The sequence below is a fragment of the Sphaerodactylus townsendi genome, linkage group LG03 (assembly GCF_021028975.2).
Source record: "Sphaerodactylus townsendi isolate TG3544 linkage group LG03, MPM_Stown_v2.3, whole genome shotgun sequence".
Lineage (NCBI taxonomy): Eukaryota > Metazoa > Chordata > Lepidosauria > Squamata > Sphaerodactylidae > Sphaerodactylus > Sphaerodactylus townsendi.
Window position 1 is genome coordinate 140,760,824 of NC_059427.1, and position 18,077 is coordinate 140,778,900.

The window sequence follows — 18,077 nt, forward strand, 5'->3', positions numbered from 1 at the left end:
ACAGATTGCTGTGTCTAAAGGCCTCAGGAAAGTTCAACTGGTTCCAAAGGCAACAGCCAAGCTGTTAACTGGTGCCTATTGTCTCCTGCTCAGCTCAAAATATTGTGTGTGTGTTTGGGGGGGTATTAAATGCCATCAGATTGCTGCTGACTTATGGCAACCTATGAATTAATGACTTCCAAAACATCCTATTGTTAACAACCTTGCTCAGGTCTTGAAAACTGAGGGTCAGGGCTTCTTTTATTGGGTCAATCTATTTCATGTTGGGTCTTCCTCTTTTCCTAGCATACAATGCTAGTGGCAGTCTATTAAGTTCTAAACAGAATGGGACCAGGGTTATTTGAACAGCCTCCTATATAAGCCTGCCCATTTGCCAAGAACATCATCTGTCCCCATCATAAAGAATGAAATCTTATGATCTTTTTTACCATTCCAGCACAAAAGACAGCCAGCTTCCAAGGGATAGGTGGTAGCTAGTTTAAGTTAGCCTTAAACAAACAGGTGCAGTTGTTTGTATATTTAGCCTTGTTATATGAATAGTACAACGATGCCAAAACACGAGCAAAAGAAACAAATTGTGAAGTCAGCTCCTCCTGGCAATCTCAACCACTACGTAATTTATTTTCTTGTCTTCACCAGCAGATCTGAGATTTTAAAGATCTAAAAGCAGATGTTAAAAGAAACGTAACCAACTCTCCCTTCAACACAGAGTAAAAACCTTCTTCCCAGTTCCCCCTGCCTAACGCAAGCCTCTTTAAAAGTACATACATAGCTTTGAAAAGCCAAAAACTGGGTTTCAAATTTTCAATTCATATGTTCACAATGGAGGCCAGGGAAACAGCTTTCGTGGTCATTGTTCCATAACGTGCTGAGCAGCTTGCTACTTGGATCACCAGTTTTGCAAAAAACTTCTACAGTACTATTTCCTGGAGGCCCTTGGCTGTGGAATGGATACCTTCCACATGAGCGAAAGATCCAAGGAGAAGACTGTTCTACTTGCTAAACTGATGTGTGATGCAGACGCTGCACTGCACTGCAGATGTTTTAAGGTAGCCTTGTCATTACTGGCATAGCATACGCAGAACCTTAACTGGTACTGACACAGCCAGAAATTAAACCTTCCCTACCATGGCTCCCTCTTAGGACTAATACAAAAGATGTCCGTGCAACAGGCTCATCTACAACTCAAAGAAGGGTGACAGAGACAGTAAAACAACTCATCAGAGTAAGATGACAATAGAACTGAATAGGATCGCTCTCAAGGAGCCACTATTTAGGGCTGGAACAGAATCCAGAAGCATGTTCTTGGTCCTTTGACTCCAACCTATTGATCAGCCTGCTGCGTACTATAACACAAATAGACAAACACCAAATAGACAAACACAAATAGACAAACACCATATTTGGCTTTACAAAGGAAATAATGGACTCAGAGACCAAAATGAATGTTATATAAAAGAAAGACCTGATTAATATATTTTTTAATTAAGTGATAGAAACAACTTTTCTTTCATTTGCTTTTCTTTTTTAAAAAAACCTAATATATATAGAAGTTTTGTATTTCCTTCTAGAGGCACAATCATAGATTGTTCAATGTTCTCTGCAAAATGAAGAGATGATGAAAAGGACAGCAGCTGGAAACTGGAAGGTGGTGTTTCACAAAGGACAAATCACCTCAATGCTTCCACCAGACTAGTCAAGCCTACGTATGTCACAGTTCATCATGTGGAAGATACAAGGCATGGTCACACAAATCTACAAAAAGAGGAAGAAAACACGTTATTACAAGCAGCAGAAATGTATTCTACTTTATCCAATATTCTTCCATTATGCCACTGCCCAGTGAGCGAGGGTAAGAGCTACTATGGGATTCCCATTATTCTCCCTCCCACATCCCCACAGCTCTGAGACAATAGTTTCATACAGACAGAAGGGTTCCAGCCAAAAAGATACATTGACTGTAGAGGCCACAATCACCTGGAAATAAATCTCAGAATAGTTCTTTTTGGAAGTCCAAGAATTTCTTTAAAAACTTCAAATACTGTTCCACATTACTACGTACTGGTGTAATAGCTGGACAATGAAGAATTTCTTTGAAATGTGGTGGTGGGTGAGAATTTTACAGATATCATAGACTGCAAAAAGAAATAAGTGGGTTCTAGGTCAAATCAAGTCTCAACTCTTCTGGAACCCAGAGTCTATGGTACTTTGGTGACATTATGAGGAGACAAGGGTCACTGTAAAAGACAATAATGCTAGGAACAGTTGAAGGTGGCAGGAAAAGAAGACTCAACATGAGATGAGTGGATTCAATCAAGGAAGTTACTAGTTTGGCTCCTTTTGCCTCTGGATGGGAGAATCACACAATGTCAGCTCATAATGGCACTCAAAATGTCGCCTTAACATCCCTCTCCCCTCCCCACAATGTTTATGCATGAATTAACTTTCACTTTTTAAGGTTATCATATTTTTTTTTGCAAACTGGGGGTTTTCTACAGAAACATATACTGTAGTCCTGGGTGGGCTTTCTTTGTGAATATTTCAAACCACATGTTGGGGCTACTCACCACTATTAAATATGTAATCAAGGTAATGGGCTTGCATCTCATCCTGCCTACACCCAGTGGGGCATATGCACAACAACTCCCCTAATTACTGACTTCTATATAAAGATCAATTTATATGGCATCCAACTACTGGCCCTTTTAGCTCAGCCTATTCTGGCAGAAACTTTCCAGCAGAGAAAGGTCTTTTCCAGCATGTAATTTTCAAGCTCCTTATTAACTGGGAAAACTGGGGATTGATCCTAGGGCCTATGTCATGCAAGATTATGTGCTTTCCTCCCCCTCAACATTTTATTGCCTCTTTTATGGAGAAGGAATGTAGAGCAGATTACTCAGTTATTGCGTCTGGGCTTCAGGATGAACAGGGTTAACTTATCTTTTTAATTATTAATTATTACAATAGCCATACATATAGGCAAACATGCAATTACCAGACAACCATTAAGGCCATTCCTACCAGCAAACAGTTGATGGAACCCTCATCTCATTGATCTATTATAGCATCAGAAGGTAGTTTTTGAATCTACTTTGTTTTAGCTTGAAAACAGGAGGATTTACAATCCTTGTCTGAATACTACAAACAGACTGAAGTGAACAGGAAAAATGACTCTTGGGAAGCACCACTGTGTTTGCTGACCCCGGTCAGAAATAGACATGGATATACTCTGGATATACCATGGCATGCCTCCAGTCCTCAAACAGTAGAGAGCAAGGGTCAGATGGAAAGAAGCAGGGTTAAGTTTGTTGTCCAAAAATAGCTCAGAGCTTCATGAAAACCAGCTTCCTCCAAGGCACCTGGCAATTTATAATTATTTTGAGGGAGGGAGGGAGGGAGGGAGGGAGGGAGGGAGGTAGGTAGGTAGGTAGGTAGGTAGGTAGGTAGGTAGGTAGGTAGGTTGGTTCTTATCGGTCTGGTCTCTTGGCTGCAAGAAACCAACTGAAAGACATTTAAAAGGAAACAAAATCTTCACAGACAGTTGTAAAAGATGCAATACAGCTATCAACATTTTACTTTCTCCATATGTTAATAATTTCAGTGCCTCAGATACTCAGACCATTCTGGCAGAGGTAGGTTTCATTTACTTGCAGCATGCTAGAATACTGTAGACAACTACAGAAGCATCACTACAGTTTGATATGATGTCTGAATTAATGTATTTGCAATCAGCTAGAAAAACAGAAGTTTGGCATATAGTCTGAATTTGCAAGACAATAGCCATAATTCTGCCTCCAGAGGCTGCGGCTCCACAGACAAAGCAGTGAAGCTTATTCCTCAAAAGACAGCAATAAAAATAGTGAAAGAGCCAAGGTTTCTGTTGTATGTTTGGAGGTTCAAACCATGATTTGGATTCTGAATTAACCACAACCATGGCATGGTAAGAACTGAGACACAGACGCAGTGTACAGGAGAGAGTGCAAACTTTCGACATTTTAACTGACAATTTCTATTTGCTACCTAATAGGACCGTGGTGGCGAACCTTTGGCACTCCAGATGTTATGGACTACAATTCCCATCAGCCCCTGCCAGCATGGTCAATTGGCCATGCTGGCAGGGGCTGATGGGAATTGTAGTCCATAACATCTGGAGTGCCAAAGGTTCGCCACCACTGTAATAGGACATTGTTCAGTCTAACTCATTAGGAAGAAAGTCCTATGCAAGTCAATTTTCCCCAAGTTAATCAATTAATCCTGCATACAAATCCATGGTTCCGAAGAAAACAGTACCATTTTCTTGTTTTTTATACAATTCACACAATTTCCCAGGATCCTTGGACTCACTCTGGTAGCACATTTTTCCAGCCGGTTGACAGGGCAGTGAAGTTCCACCCCAAACAGAGGGCATCCCAATTAACTGGGGGCATCAGGAATCCAATCAATTAATCCAATAGCTCCAACCAAGTTCAATACTGCGGACTGTCCAAAGAATGTATAATCTGATCTTATTCCTACCACCTTTTAAAGTCTGCTAATGCTGACTGAGCCAATTTCTACGGCCCCTCATCCATGAACCCCATACACTCACCTGTGCGTTTGCTGCATAGTCGGTCCTTGACATTTTCTGCCTCATGGGAGAAGAACTCTACGAGCTCATCTTCATACTCTTCAGCTATTCTCTCACACTATGTAGGAGAACCAAACAAACCAATCAAGCAACATTATGTCTCTTTTGCCCAGCCCACAGGCACACTGGACTTGGTTGATCATAAATGCAAATATTCTGGCCAGGACTATTTTTGTAACACATCTCCTGCAACAAGCGGCAAAATGGAAAATATTCAAAATTCAAATTAAGCCTGCCTGTATAAGAGTGAGTCCACTGGATTAGCCATTATCATGTTGATGTTGTAGCTCGTCTCCTTTCACAAGCAGGAATCCTGTTAGTTATTTATGGAAGCTGTTATAGTCACCATAATGAATGCTCCCTTACTAAGCAGGCCAATTGTATGAGTTCCCTCCACTATGTCACCAAAGATTGCTCTGCTCGGCAAATGAAAATCTACCAATGGTCTCTGGCCCAAAAGATATCCAGCTGGCCTCAATGAAAACCACAGCATTCATCTGCCCTGCCCCCAGTGGTGGAATACTCTACCTAGTGAGACTCGGGACCTACAGGACTTTACGCAGTTCCACAGGGCCTATAAGATGGAGCTGTTCCACCAGCCATGTGGTTAAGCTACAGTTTTCCATTTGGTCTCCTCCTCCCGCATTCTCCAACTTTTATCAAGATTAATCCACCTCTTCCCCTTGGTGGTTCATAATAGTCAGCGCTGTAGATTTTAGAAAATTGTGTGTTGGTTTACTGATTTTTAATTGATTCTGTATTTTAAATGTTGCTAGCTGCCCTCAGCCTGTGAGGGTATAAAACTAATAAATAAACAAATAGGCTCCTACAGTAATCGGCCTTGACCTCAATAAGAAAGGCAGGTAATACATGAAAGAAGTATTAAAGGCACTGCAGGAACATGGCGAGTGACAAAGAAACTGAAAACAAATATAGCCATTTGATGCAACCCTCAGTGTTCAAGTTGTACAGGAGAAGAGGCTGCATTGAACACCCAGAGATGCATTTATATTAAATGTTTGGTGGGACTAAGCTGCTTGGCTTGTAAACTACAGACTGTTGCGGCAGCTGGTCTTCTTGTATCCGTTCTACTGTATCTATCCTTTTCTGTCCTGTGTCAATAACACATCCCGCTTATCAAGGAGATAGACCCAAAATGCTGACTGTAGAAATAATCCGGCAACTAACTTACTACATAAAATGTGTTATGCTGTCAATTACTTATCACAGTAACACATTCCATGAATGTAACAAGTTAATGACAGCATAGTCCACTGCATGGAGTACTCAAAGGAGAGAAAGAAAGGCTACAAACAACAGTGAAATCTCCTTTTCCAGATGCCAAGACTTACAACAGCCAGCTATGCCCTCCATGTTACTCACCGCAAATTTCAGGCTTGATGTCACATCCCCGTCAAACTGGGTCTCAGAAAGGTCCATTTTAGTGCCATCATGAGAGATAACCCGCACATAGCTTTTACGGTGAGTGGAAGGATCCACCTTTTCTCCATACTCTTTCATGTTCTCACAAATGCGCTCCAACAATTCTGTCAGGTGAGCTTCAGACCTGGCGTACGGCACCTACGGCAGAATGAAGGTAGTCTGCTAGGCAGATAACAAAAGCCTTGCTCTTCTTTACCCCAGCCAACAATAAAAAATAATCCCACTTCCACTATGGCACATAGGCGTTGCAGTGAGACATCATGACAAATAGAGGTTTATCCACAAAAAGCATGATGTCTTTCCCCCATCCTAAGTACAGAAGGACTATGACTGAAGTCTTCTAGACCTGGGAACGTTGAATCAAACTGTAGTTTGCTGGGACTTCCCAATGCAGTCAATCTGTGCAAATTAGAGTTTGTTTCCTTCTCATAAACCAGGATTCTAAATCTTGATTTAGTCCTCCTCCTACAATGGGAGCTTTACAACAACTCTGGGAGGTAAATTAGGCAGAGAATGACCAGCAAAGGTAACCCAGGCAGCTTCAGGAAAGATGGGTGATTTGAACCAAGGCCTCCCCAAGCGCAAGCTGAACACTTCAATTTACAGTTTTAACAGCAGCACTTTAGAAGATCTGCAAGCAGGTAATGGAGCGTCACCACAAAATCAGTTGCCATGAGAGACGCCAATCACAAAACAGCTGCCCTGGGCCTTGCTGTGAAGCTCCACGCCTATCATAGAGACCAGCATGTCCAAGTGGGTGCTTTCTTCAGACACAAAGGTGGTACCACTTGGGTTCTCCTGAAGCAACTCTGCCCCCAGTGAGATGGAGGAAAGCATGATTGGCTGTTTGCTTTGGGAGGAAAGGAAATGGGTACCAGGAAGCATGTTAGCACATGCCATGATCCCCATAGGAACCACACTGCATATAGCTCTTCTAACGACTGTCAAAAAGAGATGTGCATCCCATCACTGTGAAATTCAGGGAATGCTACTGAGAACTCCCACATCAAGAGTTATTTAGACAAGCCAGAGAAAAAAATCATAACCTTTTCACCTGTGGGTCCAGAACTCTAGAATGACAACATCTCGTTAGCCTTAAGGCACCACTGAAAAGCCCACCCATTATAAGCAGCTGCTGACATTGGGCACTATGTTTCTAGATTTTTAACTAATTGTTGCAGTTTGTTCTAAGACTCATATATTGTCTGTTTTATGATATCATTTTATACTTGCAACTGTAAGCTGTCTCAAGGTTTTTGGCAGTTAAGGCTATTGGGGTATGTGAAACAGATTAGCTGATGGATATGTCACACAGAATGTTGAGTGTGCCCTTTCCCCCCCTCTGAAAAGGAAATACTTTTTTGCCTAAACACAGAGGCATAGCAGAGGGGGAAAGCAGTGGTGGGATTCAAATAATTTAACAACTGGTTGTTTACAAGCACCATTTTAACAACCAGTTCTGCCGAAGTGGTGCGAACCTGCTGAATCCCACTGGTGCATCCTCCGTCCCTGCCACACCCCCACGGGGGGGGGGGGTGCCTGGTGTGTTGCGCATCCCACCCCCACCCCCTTGGAGCTATGTCTCTTTGCCTAAACAGCCTCAGCCCATTTGGGAACCTTCTGCAGAGCCAGGGAAGAAAGAAATGAGAGGAAGAACAATTCTAGTGTCTCCAATCCTTTTTGTCATACATTTACAATCCAGCCATGAGACTTTTATAGATGTCTTTCATACACCAGTGTGCTAAATATGTTCCTCATCCCATATTACCAACTTGACCTCCTGTGGGTACATCTGTGGTTGCTTTTGCTGTTGATTTTACTGTACTACTTTTATGGTTGTTTTTATCGTTTGTTGTTCGCCACCCTGAGCCCTGTGGGGGAGGGCAGGATATAAATTGAAATATAAAATAAATTTAAAAATAAAGATGAGAATATCACTGCCCTCCTAGTGTTTTTATCAGTCACCACTGATATTAAAGAAGGGCCAGGAACTGCATGCTCTTCAGCTGTTTAAATGAGGGGAAGCCTGCTCCCAAAGGATGGAAACACCTGCTGCTGGGTGGCCCTAGTTGCTACATAGCCCTCCACCCAAGTATGCTAATTCTCCAGAGACTTTAAAGATAAACAGTTTGAGCAACAGTGGCATCTAGGGAGAAGAAAGGACATTTTATATTTCCTGTGCCTTCATCTGTCAATGTTGCCTTTACTTCTTTCTATGTTATTATCTTTATTGTATCTGGAACAGTTCTCGCTTACTGTGAGCCACTGTGTACACTTGATATCAAGCAGAAAGGCAGCACAACAGTACTTTCTTAATGAATAAACAGAAAAAGATTGTACTGACCCAGAACAAACAAAAATCCAATTACCTCTACAACTGACTGGCTTCCATCTGGATTGATGCGGAAGGAACCCATCTGGATGGTTTTCTTGGGGTCTACCTGAGAAATTTCCCACTCCAGTTCATCTACCAGGGCCCTACATGCTAACCCAGAGAAAAATAATTTCAAATAGCAACAACTAAAGGAGAGATTGTTCATTCTAAAGACAATCTTTGACAAGGTACATTCAGAATCTAGTCTTAAACACAAAAACAAAAGAATTCTTATTTTAATATAACATTAAATAACCTTCAGGTATTTTCAGGTGCTGCTGTTCATAGTACTATTCAAAACAGTCAGCAATAAGTTATCCAGACAAATTCAAACAGGATCCAAAAGCTTTGCAAACCAATGCAGTCCTTACCTCTGCTTTCCATTCCACTCATTAGCTGCCAATCAAATGTTCATCAATCCCATCAATGGCCATTTCCAAAATCCAACTCCCACCTTACCTCTATACCCAGTTTCAATATTTTGTCTAAATCTGGCATCTGAATAAATGTAGTATTCCAGATGAAACCTACTGCAAACAGAAAGCTTTTGACTCTAGGGCAGGGGTCTGCAACCCGCGGCTCCGGAGCCGCATACGGCTCTTTCAGCCTTATACTGCAGCTCCGTGTGGCCTGGAGGTCGGAGGGTAGCATGGGCGTGTCCCTCCAGCCCTCCAAAGCAGCACTGGAAGGAAAGGTGAGTGGAGGGGCCAAACCGGAGGCGGCTCCATGTGGAGATGCCTCTCCAGCTTGGTAGATCTTCAGGCCCGTGGAAAATGGGTCCAAATGGCTCTTTGGGTGGTAAAGGTTGCTGACCCCTGCTCTAGGGCATAGGTGTCAAACTCGCGGGCCACCAGATGTTATGGACTACATCCCCTGCCAGCATGAAGCAAAAGTAGGAAATATTGTGGGAAAGGAATTAATTATCCCTTAGAGCTATCTCTTATATCATACAATTGTTCACACCAGTAATGGTGATGCATTAGGACCTAGTTACAATTAACAGGAAGCAAGTAAGTTGTGTGTGTGTACGCATAAAGGACTTCTCTGACACTTTTCTTTAACTGATCAAAAAAAGATATTTTCACTTATTTTGCACCACCAGCCTTGGTCTTATTTCATCTGTGAAAGGACAGACAATGAGTAGTGAGAAAGTTATACTTTTGACCTGAAAACAGCACCGGTTGATTTTATAACTTCCAGGGATTCAAAACAATTCTGCCCTCCTATTCTTCTTTCTCACCTTCAGCATCAAGAAGGCCTTCAGTTTCAGTGTTAAAACAACAGGTGCCATTTCTGCTTCACAAACTAGCAATCATTCATGAATCCAGTCACCATTGAGGCACAGCTATGGTAGTTCCAAAACATTGTTTGATGAAAGAAGTGGATCCTCAGGAAGGACAGCAGCAATTCATACCCCTCCCTTCCCATGTGACTACAAAAATCCTTCCAGATGCAACCACTTCATGTGGTGGGGCATAACATTATACTATGCTGGCCATCCACTAGTCCAATGATGTAGAATGTTTACATGCTAGGACCTGGCCACCACCGTGGGTATTCAGTGCTAGTGCAAGGCAATGCCATACATGTCCTTAATTATTAGGGACTCTTCCATAATGGTGAAGTAGTTTGACAGATAGAGGATGTGATATTGTTCCAGGCATGCAAATTAGCTGCAATGGACTGTATTCTGAACTGAGTGATGGCCCAGGGGACTGCAACCTACGGCTCTCCAAATGTTCATGGACTACATTTCCCATAAGTCCCTGCCAGCATGGCCAATTGATGGGATTTCTAGTCCATGAACATCTGGAGAGCCGCAGGTTGCAGACCCTAGCGCTAGACTCTCTCTTACATCAGTTGAAAGGGGGGAGAGGCACATTCACCCCCATCTTTTACTGTGGAGAGCAACAAATACTTTGATAGAGATTTACCCATATTAATCTCCTCGCCACTTATCCCAAGACACAGCAAAAGGTTTTTTTAAAAAATATATAGTCACATACCATACCCCCATTAAGCATACAATGGAAGATTCTGATGCATAAAGGGGCAAATCTTAATTCTATGCTGGAACTAGATGGCAAACTTCTGCCAATGAGACTGAGGGCAAGAAGTACAAAAAGGTACAAGTCCAGCAATTATTTTTTCCTTTTAAACAAAATGCAGCCAATGGGACTAGGATGTAAAGATATAAACTGACTTAGAGAAAACAGTACTATCTTTTCCTGTTATGTCATTTGCCACTGAAAAGTTCCACCTTCAAACTGATATTCAGCCAATGTGAGAGGAAAAAATTCATGGATTTGTGGGTACCTGTATACATTTACCCCAGAAAGGGCAAAAGCAACATGAAAATGGCAATTTTACATGGAACACAATGGAAAGGGAAGGGTTAAATGGGCTTCACCCCCCCACACACACACACCAGTCTCTACCTTTGAATTGAATTCATACAAAAAGAATGAATATAATCTACATGTTATATATAGTTCCGTTATCTTCCATGGACCATTTGTTGGCCATCTGCCTTAATCAGCCCTGTCATCTTTAAGCCCCTATGAAGAAAATGAGACATAGGAGAAAAGCAGCAGCTTGTCTGCACAGAAACAAGTTATATATCCCTGTGCTATTCAGATTATTGAGCATCTTCAATAAGAACACAAGTAATGGAAGACAAATTTAGGTAACAAACCTGCTTGCACACCACTGCCAACCTTCCCATGAAATCCACAGGAAATGCCAGAGATCTCAGCAAGAAAATCAACACAGAACATGCTTGAGGAAATCAGAAAATTGAATAGCACTAGGGAAATCAACATATCTGTTCTGTGCTGAAAAATATTCTTTAGTAGGACCACTGTTGTGTAATTAATTATATAACTAATAGATAGTTTAGTTTGCTCCTTTTACCTCCACAATGGAGATCTTGGCTCTTCCGGGTAAAGGCCCCCTTTAACAGCAGTAAGAGGACGATGGACAGGTAGATTGTGCTCGAAACCCAGCCATTCATCTTCATGGGTGTGGCCAAGCACAGCAAACTGCACATAAAGGCAGAAGTTAGTTCCCATGAAGTTTAGGGATATTCTTAAGCAATCTCTCGGACCCCAAAACAAACTGCTGCTGGAATTTCATCCTAAACTCCAACATGAGCTACATACAAGCTGCCTGACACTCAGGTCCCACCAAGGTTCCCTAGTATGTCCTATTATGCTGAGCGAGCAACGCCCTGAGCAACACCCTAGCATTCATCCCCTGAGATCAAGGTTTAGAGTACAAAGTGCCGTTTGAGTGGCAGGCCAAAGGCAGCAGTTGTTACTCGTTTCAGATGTGTCTTACAATTCTAGCTACTGAAATAATATGCAAATTCAGCATTCTAGCTAACAGAGGAACAAAAATAATCCCTCCATAATTTGATATCTAAGAAAAACTAGTAGGATGAACAGCAAGAGATACAGAGAAGCACCCCAGCATTGAGCCCCAGGAGATTTCTGAGAGAAATATTGGAAATAGTGGTCACGTATAAAATTGAGTCGTGGGACGGAACAAGCTAGGAGACTCAAGATAACATGTAGCACTCCATTCTTGGGTTTCAAGAACAAATGTTTCAGTCTTGTACAGTCTTCCACTTTACTAGTGATTTCTATATTCTTGTAGTTTCTTGAAGAGCACATCTCTCAATGCACTACAAAACTACTCAGTGTCTAAAAAGACGCCCTTTGACAGGTTTTCTAAAGAAACTAAACTCCATGAGAGCCTACAAGTAGATGTACGGTTTGTCATAGTCCTGCAACAGAATATTTCTAGCTCTGCAGACGGAAGATTGTGTTTTCAAATCTCGTATGAAAAAAACTAGAAAAGGAAGAGGGAGGGTTTAGAATCTCTCTTTTGTATACTAGATGTCTATACACAGGGCTCTTTAAATATTGGGAAGAACGTTAAAAAAAATGCCCTCATCTACAGGCTTAAATCAAACACTCCAAAGAGAATTTTATTAGGTAATTTTGTTGAATGTGTATCTTAGTTCTCAGTTTCTTCTACATCAGTCTCAGGGCTCCACCACTAATTTCCCTCAGAATAATTTCCAGCTCCAGCATCCAAAGTGAGAGTCATTCCATATGTGTAGTTTGGCTTTCAAAACGCAGTGCAAAATATAGGATGACCACCCCAGCATATTTTTCGCTAGACTAGCAAGAGCAGAAAGATAATACATCCATTTACTGTCAAACATACCAACATTTTAAAACATAATATAGTGACACTGCAACAGTTCCATGATATTCATAAGACATAGACATAAGCCCAGGAGTATGAAAGTTGGAAACTTTTAAATCCAGTCCGGTTTATGTCAAGATATTACTTAAGCAGATATGTTAGCATAGAATATGACCAAGATGAATTCACACATGCATATTAACCTCCAAAGAGTGCCCATTTTGTACATATGGAGGTCCGCATTGTGCATGTTGGCTTAGAAAGTTATTCTTACTCCCATTAATTCCAGTGGACCTTAATCTAAAAATTACTTCCATTGATTTCAATGGAATTTAAGCATGCCTTTCTCCAGACAAGTGCTTTTATCTTTTTCCACTGACCAAGTGGTCCAAAAAAAGAGCACATTGAAGGGAAATGATTCTAATTTCTGGAAAAAGACTTACCAAAATGTTTTGAAACATCAACAATATAGATTTTATACAGAAGATTTTAAAAATTAAATTAGCTATGGATGCTAAGACTATGTTATAAAGTACATTATCAAAAATATTCAAAAAACCACAGATCTGTTCCAATAGCTGATAACAATGGGTAGAATATTTGCAACAACTGAAAGGCAGAAAAATGCCCAATCAAATTGACTGAGAAAAAAGGAATATGCTACAATGGCAAAGCTAACCAATCTCGTGAATAAGAGACTGATGAAAGAATACCAAGATAAATGGAAAATGTATTATACACATTATTTTCAAAATTAAGAGTAATGGTTAAAAGTGAACTATATGGTTGAAATACTGGATTTAAATCAGAATATTGAAAACATTAAATGTAAAATGAATTGAAGGGAGAAATTATGAACAGCATCTTGAGAGAAAAAACTAGGAAATTATTATAGCAATTTAAAGTTTTTTTACCAATTTATTGTGGAAGATCAGTGGTTAGCTTAAAAGCAGCTAACTATGTTAGGATTTTGATGCAAATTTACATATATACAAATTTTGTCCTCTTTTACAGCCCTTAGAACTGTAGCTATGATAAGGTTAGTTTTTTCTTTAACTTGCTTTGTTAAATTTTACGTACGGAAAATTCCAAAAATCATAAAGAAACAAAGAACAAATTTTAAGTATCCAAGAAAGAGTATGAAAACAGCATGTGTATATAAGATTTTTAAAAATAAAAAATCCTGGCATAGAGCGGGTGTATATTAGGGGAAGTGACACTCCCCTCTCCCCCCAAAAAACACACCATGCTTATTCCTTTACTTTCCCTAGGCAGAATAAAGCACTTTCAACCCACTTTCACAATTGTTTGCAAGTGGATTTTGCTATTCTGCACAGCTGCAAAGTGCATAGAAAGTGCACTATTCTGCATGTGTGGAAGGGACCCTAGTCTCTCGTTTGGTCAACAGCAACCCTCCCCCCTCCCCTCACTCTAGTCTTAGTATGATAGATCATATCAGTCCACTGAGTAAAGTTTGAAACCTTCTTCAAACGAAAGAACCATTTAGAGTGGAAGCTTCCTTGGGCGGCAGAAACTTTCTCCACCTAAAACAGAATGCACGCCACTGACCAGCACTTGGCTATAGTTGCTATAATAACAGCATTCATAGAATCCGGGTTGAACGTGGAAATCATGGGAATTATTTTCATCAGTATTTTACAACCGCTTGGTAGAGTTTTTGTCTCTCCTGGAGCACATGGGCTGAGCGAATGTACTACGTGGTAGAAGTCTCACTCGAACCAGATACTTTGTGGATGACTCTCTCAGGAACCCTCCAACATTATCACAGATTGTCCCCACCATAAAATTGTCGCCGTTTCTAAACTTGCTACACCCTCCGCCCCAGGTCTCACCACCACCTCCTCCTCCCACGACAGGACTCGAGTCCACCCGAACCCCAACTCAGTCTCGGTTGCAGCCTCTCCGCCAAACTACCTGAGCTAGGGGTGGCTAACGCCCGCCTAACCGTCTGACTACCGAGATGAATCCCGCTTCCCGACTATCCCAATCCCATTTCTTCAACCCTGCTCCAGAAAAAGGTCCAAACTCAACCCTCACCCCCTTCCTTCCTTTGAAACGCCGTGAAAACTATCCTCTCAAAAATCAGGCACTACTTTAACCCTCTAAAAGATTTCCGAAGGACCTTTAAAGCCCTCCCGGATCGCGTGGCTGACGGCACGGCAAAAGTGGCGGGAAGATGGGCGTGGCTAGTCTGAAACAGTTCCGCAAGCGGAGAGGCAGTCGGGGGCGTGGGCGCAACTCCTAGTGAGACGCTGGGAGGAACGACCACGCCTTTCCCCTTGTCCATGGAGACGGAAAAAAGGACTATAGAGAGTCACATCCGCTTCCTAGGCGGTGCAGCGTTAGTTAGATTCGTTGTTAGCCCGTGTTCCTTGCAGCCTCAAATCCCCACCTATGCAATAATAAAAATTATAACATCAGCCCCAATCCGTCCCTCACGTACTGGGAAAAATATGTTGGGCCGTTTAAAAATTAAAACATATAAATCACATGTGCCTTACAGTGTTTCGGGAGGGGGCGAGACATACTATAAAAAGATGCATTGCAATTAATTAGGCAGCAAGAAAGTCCTAAATAGCGTGCTACAGACTAGGAAGAACCTTTCAGGAAACGAGCCTGAGGGACACTGGGAGGTCCCCGGCCCAGTGGAATGGGGGAAGGGGTGTTCAGTCGTGGACATTTTGCTCAGTACCTACCTCTTAACCCCCATTGGCTTGCTCCACTCCACCATGTTTCTTCTGAGCACATCGTCTCCTTCTGCAAGCTACTCCCAATCTCTTGCTCCCCTTTCCTTTTAGACACTCCCATTTAAATGCTAAAGGAACCTTATTATTATTGAGACTTTTCCAGCAACCATTAACGTAGAGATATGAATTCCTCTTTCCCCCATCCCAATCTGTGTCTCTTCTGAGTAGAGATGGGGAAGAGTGTAGCTACTTTCTCTGCTAGGTTGGAAAGAAACAGAAAGACTCATACCTCTCTACCGCCCCAGTATTGTTCCATCCTCCTGTCATTGAGACTCTACATAAGAACATAAGAACAAGCCAGCTGGATCAGACCAGAGTCCATCTAGTCCAGCTCTCTGCTACTCGCAGTGGCCCACCAGGTGCCTTTGGGAGCTCACCTGCAGGATGTGAAAGCAATGGCCTTCTGCGGCTGTTGCTCCTGAGCACCTGGTCTGTTAAGGCATTTGCAATCTCAGATCAAAGAGGATCAAGATTGGTAGCCATAAATCGACTTCTCCCCCATAAATCTGTCCACGCCCCTTTTAAAGCTATCCAGGTTAGTGGCCATCACCACCTCCTGTGGCAGCATATTCCAAACACCAATCACACGTTGCGTGAAGAAGTGTTTCCTTTTATTAGTCCTAATTCTTCCCCCCAGCATTTTCAATGTATGCCCCCTGGTTCTAGCATTGTGAGAAAGAGAGAAAAATGTCTCTCTGTCAACATTTTCTACCCCATGCATAATTTTATAGACTTCAATCATATCCCCCCTCAGTCGTCTCCTCTCCAAACTAAAGAGTCCCAAACGCTGCAGCCTCTCCTCATAAGGAAGGTGCTCTAGTCCCTCAATCATCCTCGTTGCCCTTCTCTGCACTTTTTCTATCTCTTCGATATCCTTTTTGAGATGTGGCGACCAGAACTGAACACAGTACTCCAAGTGCGGTCGCACCACGGCTTTATATAAGGGTATGACAATCTTTGTAGTTTTATTCTCAATTCCTTTCCTAATTATCCCCAGCATAGAGTTTGCCTTTTTCACAGCTGCCATGCATTGAGTTGACATTCCCATGGAACTATCAACTTAGACACCCAAATCCCTTTCCTGATCTGTGACTGATAGCACTCACCCCTGTAGCATGTATGTGAAGTTTGGATTTTTTGCCCCTATGTGCATCACTTTACATTTTACTACTTTGAACTGCATTTGCCGTTTCTTAGCCCACTCACCTAATTTATCAAGGTCCGCTTGGAGCTCTTTGCAATCCTTTGCAGTTGTTACCACCCTACATAATTTGGTATCATCCGTAAACTTGGTCATTATGCTACCTATCCCTACTTCCAGGTCATTTATTAATAGGTTAAAGAGCACCGGTCCCCAAACGGATCCTTGGGGGACACCACTCCCTACATCTCTCCATTGTAAGAACTTCCCATTTACACCCACCCTTTGCTTCCTGTTTTTCAACCAGTTTTTAATCCATAGGAGGACTTCCCCTCTTATTCCTTGACTGCTGAGTTTTCTCAATAGTCTCTGGTGAGGAACTTTGTCAAAAGCCTTTTGGAAATCCAAGTAGACAATGTCCACTGGTTGGACAGTCAGTGGTTGGACTGTGCCTGGGTATCTGCCAGGGTTCTTGCACAAACTAGACACCATGTCTACTAAGGGATCCGTCCTCACAAAGAATGCTCCAAAGGAATTCTTAGAGCCAGTAAATTGTATCCAGTGATCCATCAGCAGAACATGTTGATAGTTGCAGATTTTTTCCTTTATTCTCTTTCCCACAGCAGTCAGCAGTCTTCTACAGTTGCTACTGAGTGTAAAAGAGAGATTTTCAGCCTGGGTATATGGCTGAGTACAGCAGATACAAAAGCACTAGAACAGGGGTCTGCAACCTGTGGCTCTCCAGATGTTCATGGATGTTCATGGCCATGCTGGAAGGGGCTGATGGGAATTGTAGTCTGTAGTCAACCCCGCAGGGTCGTCGCTAAGGAATAGGCGAGACGCGGAGGAGGTTTCATCTGGCGGAGAGCGTCAGCAACAGGAAGCGCGGGATTTCGTGATCCTGACAACTCTGCCCTGTGCTGGTCTCTGGCACCTTTTATTAGGGTTTCATTGTGGGCGTGTAAAGGAGGTGGGTAGGGAGATGAGCGGGAGACCGGGAGACCTGGAGATCATCATGTGATGCATGATCTCACCTGGCTACGTCTTGAAGAGGAGCGAGCCGCTCGAGCCTAATCCTCACCTGGGGCAAGACCATTGTCCCTATGTACTCGTGATTGAGTCAGGCAGTTCATGACCCGCGGACTCATGGGGGATGAGGAGGGTGCGGTGCCACTCAGCAAGGCCGTAGAGTCCGCTTAAGCGTCCAACGTTTCTACCACGGTGCTGCTGGGTCAGCAGTGCATTACTACATCTCCTCCTTTTTTTACATTTTAGAAAGGGGACCGAAATGCTAAGGGTGATTAAAGGGACGCTTTGTCTTCCTCCGCCGGCCTGGTCAAGCTGACCGAGCTGCTTGTGTAACACATTAGAAACTTGGTCGCTGGGTAAGGGAAATTGAGGGGCTTCTTACATAGGTTAAGCAGGCAATATTAGACATACATTGAACTAAACAAGATCCGGATAACGAGGCATACAATTAAACCTAATGCAGAGCTGTACAATAGCACT

At 42.4% G+C, this 18,077-nt stretch overlaps 1 protein-coding gene across 6 annotated transcripts; it reads right to left on the bottom strand.

Annotated features, from left to right (window-relative positions):
- Positions 1-1,466: 1,466 nt before the first annotated feature.
- Positions 1,467-15,417, bottom strand: CNPY2 (canopy FGF signaling regulator 2). Of its 6 annotated transcripts, none has more exons than XM_048491304.1 (6): positions 15,377-15,417; positions 11,358-11,485; positions 8,440-8,555; positions 6,011-6,208; positions 4,589-4,685; positions 1,467-1,755 (listed from the first exon to the last, which is right to left on the bottom strand). In XM_048491304.1, the coding sequence occupies exons 1-6, from the start codon at positions 15,409-15,411 to the stop codon at positions 1,712-1,714; spliced, it is 618 nt and encodes a 205-aa protein (XP_048347261.1). In that variant the 5' UTR covers positions 15,412-15,417; the 3' UTR covers positions 1,467-1,711. The 6 variants fall into 6 exon arrangements, with proteins under 6 accessions (XP_048347261.1, XP_048347266.1, XP_048347265.1 ...); XM_048491309.1 differs by lacking the exon at positions 15,377-15,417 and adding an exon at positions 14,718-14,741; XM_048491308.1 differs by lacking the exon at positions 15,377-15,417 and adding an exon at positions 14,595-14,654.
- Between the last annotated feature and the right edge of the window lie 2,660 nt (positions 15,418-18,077).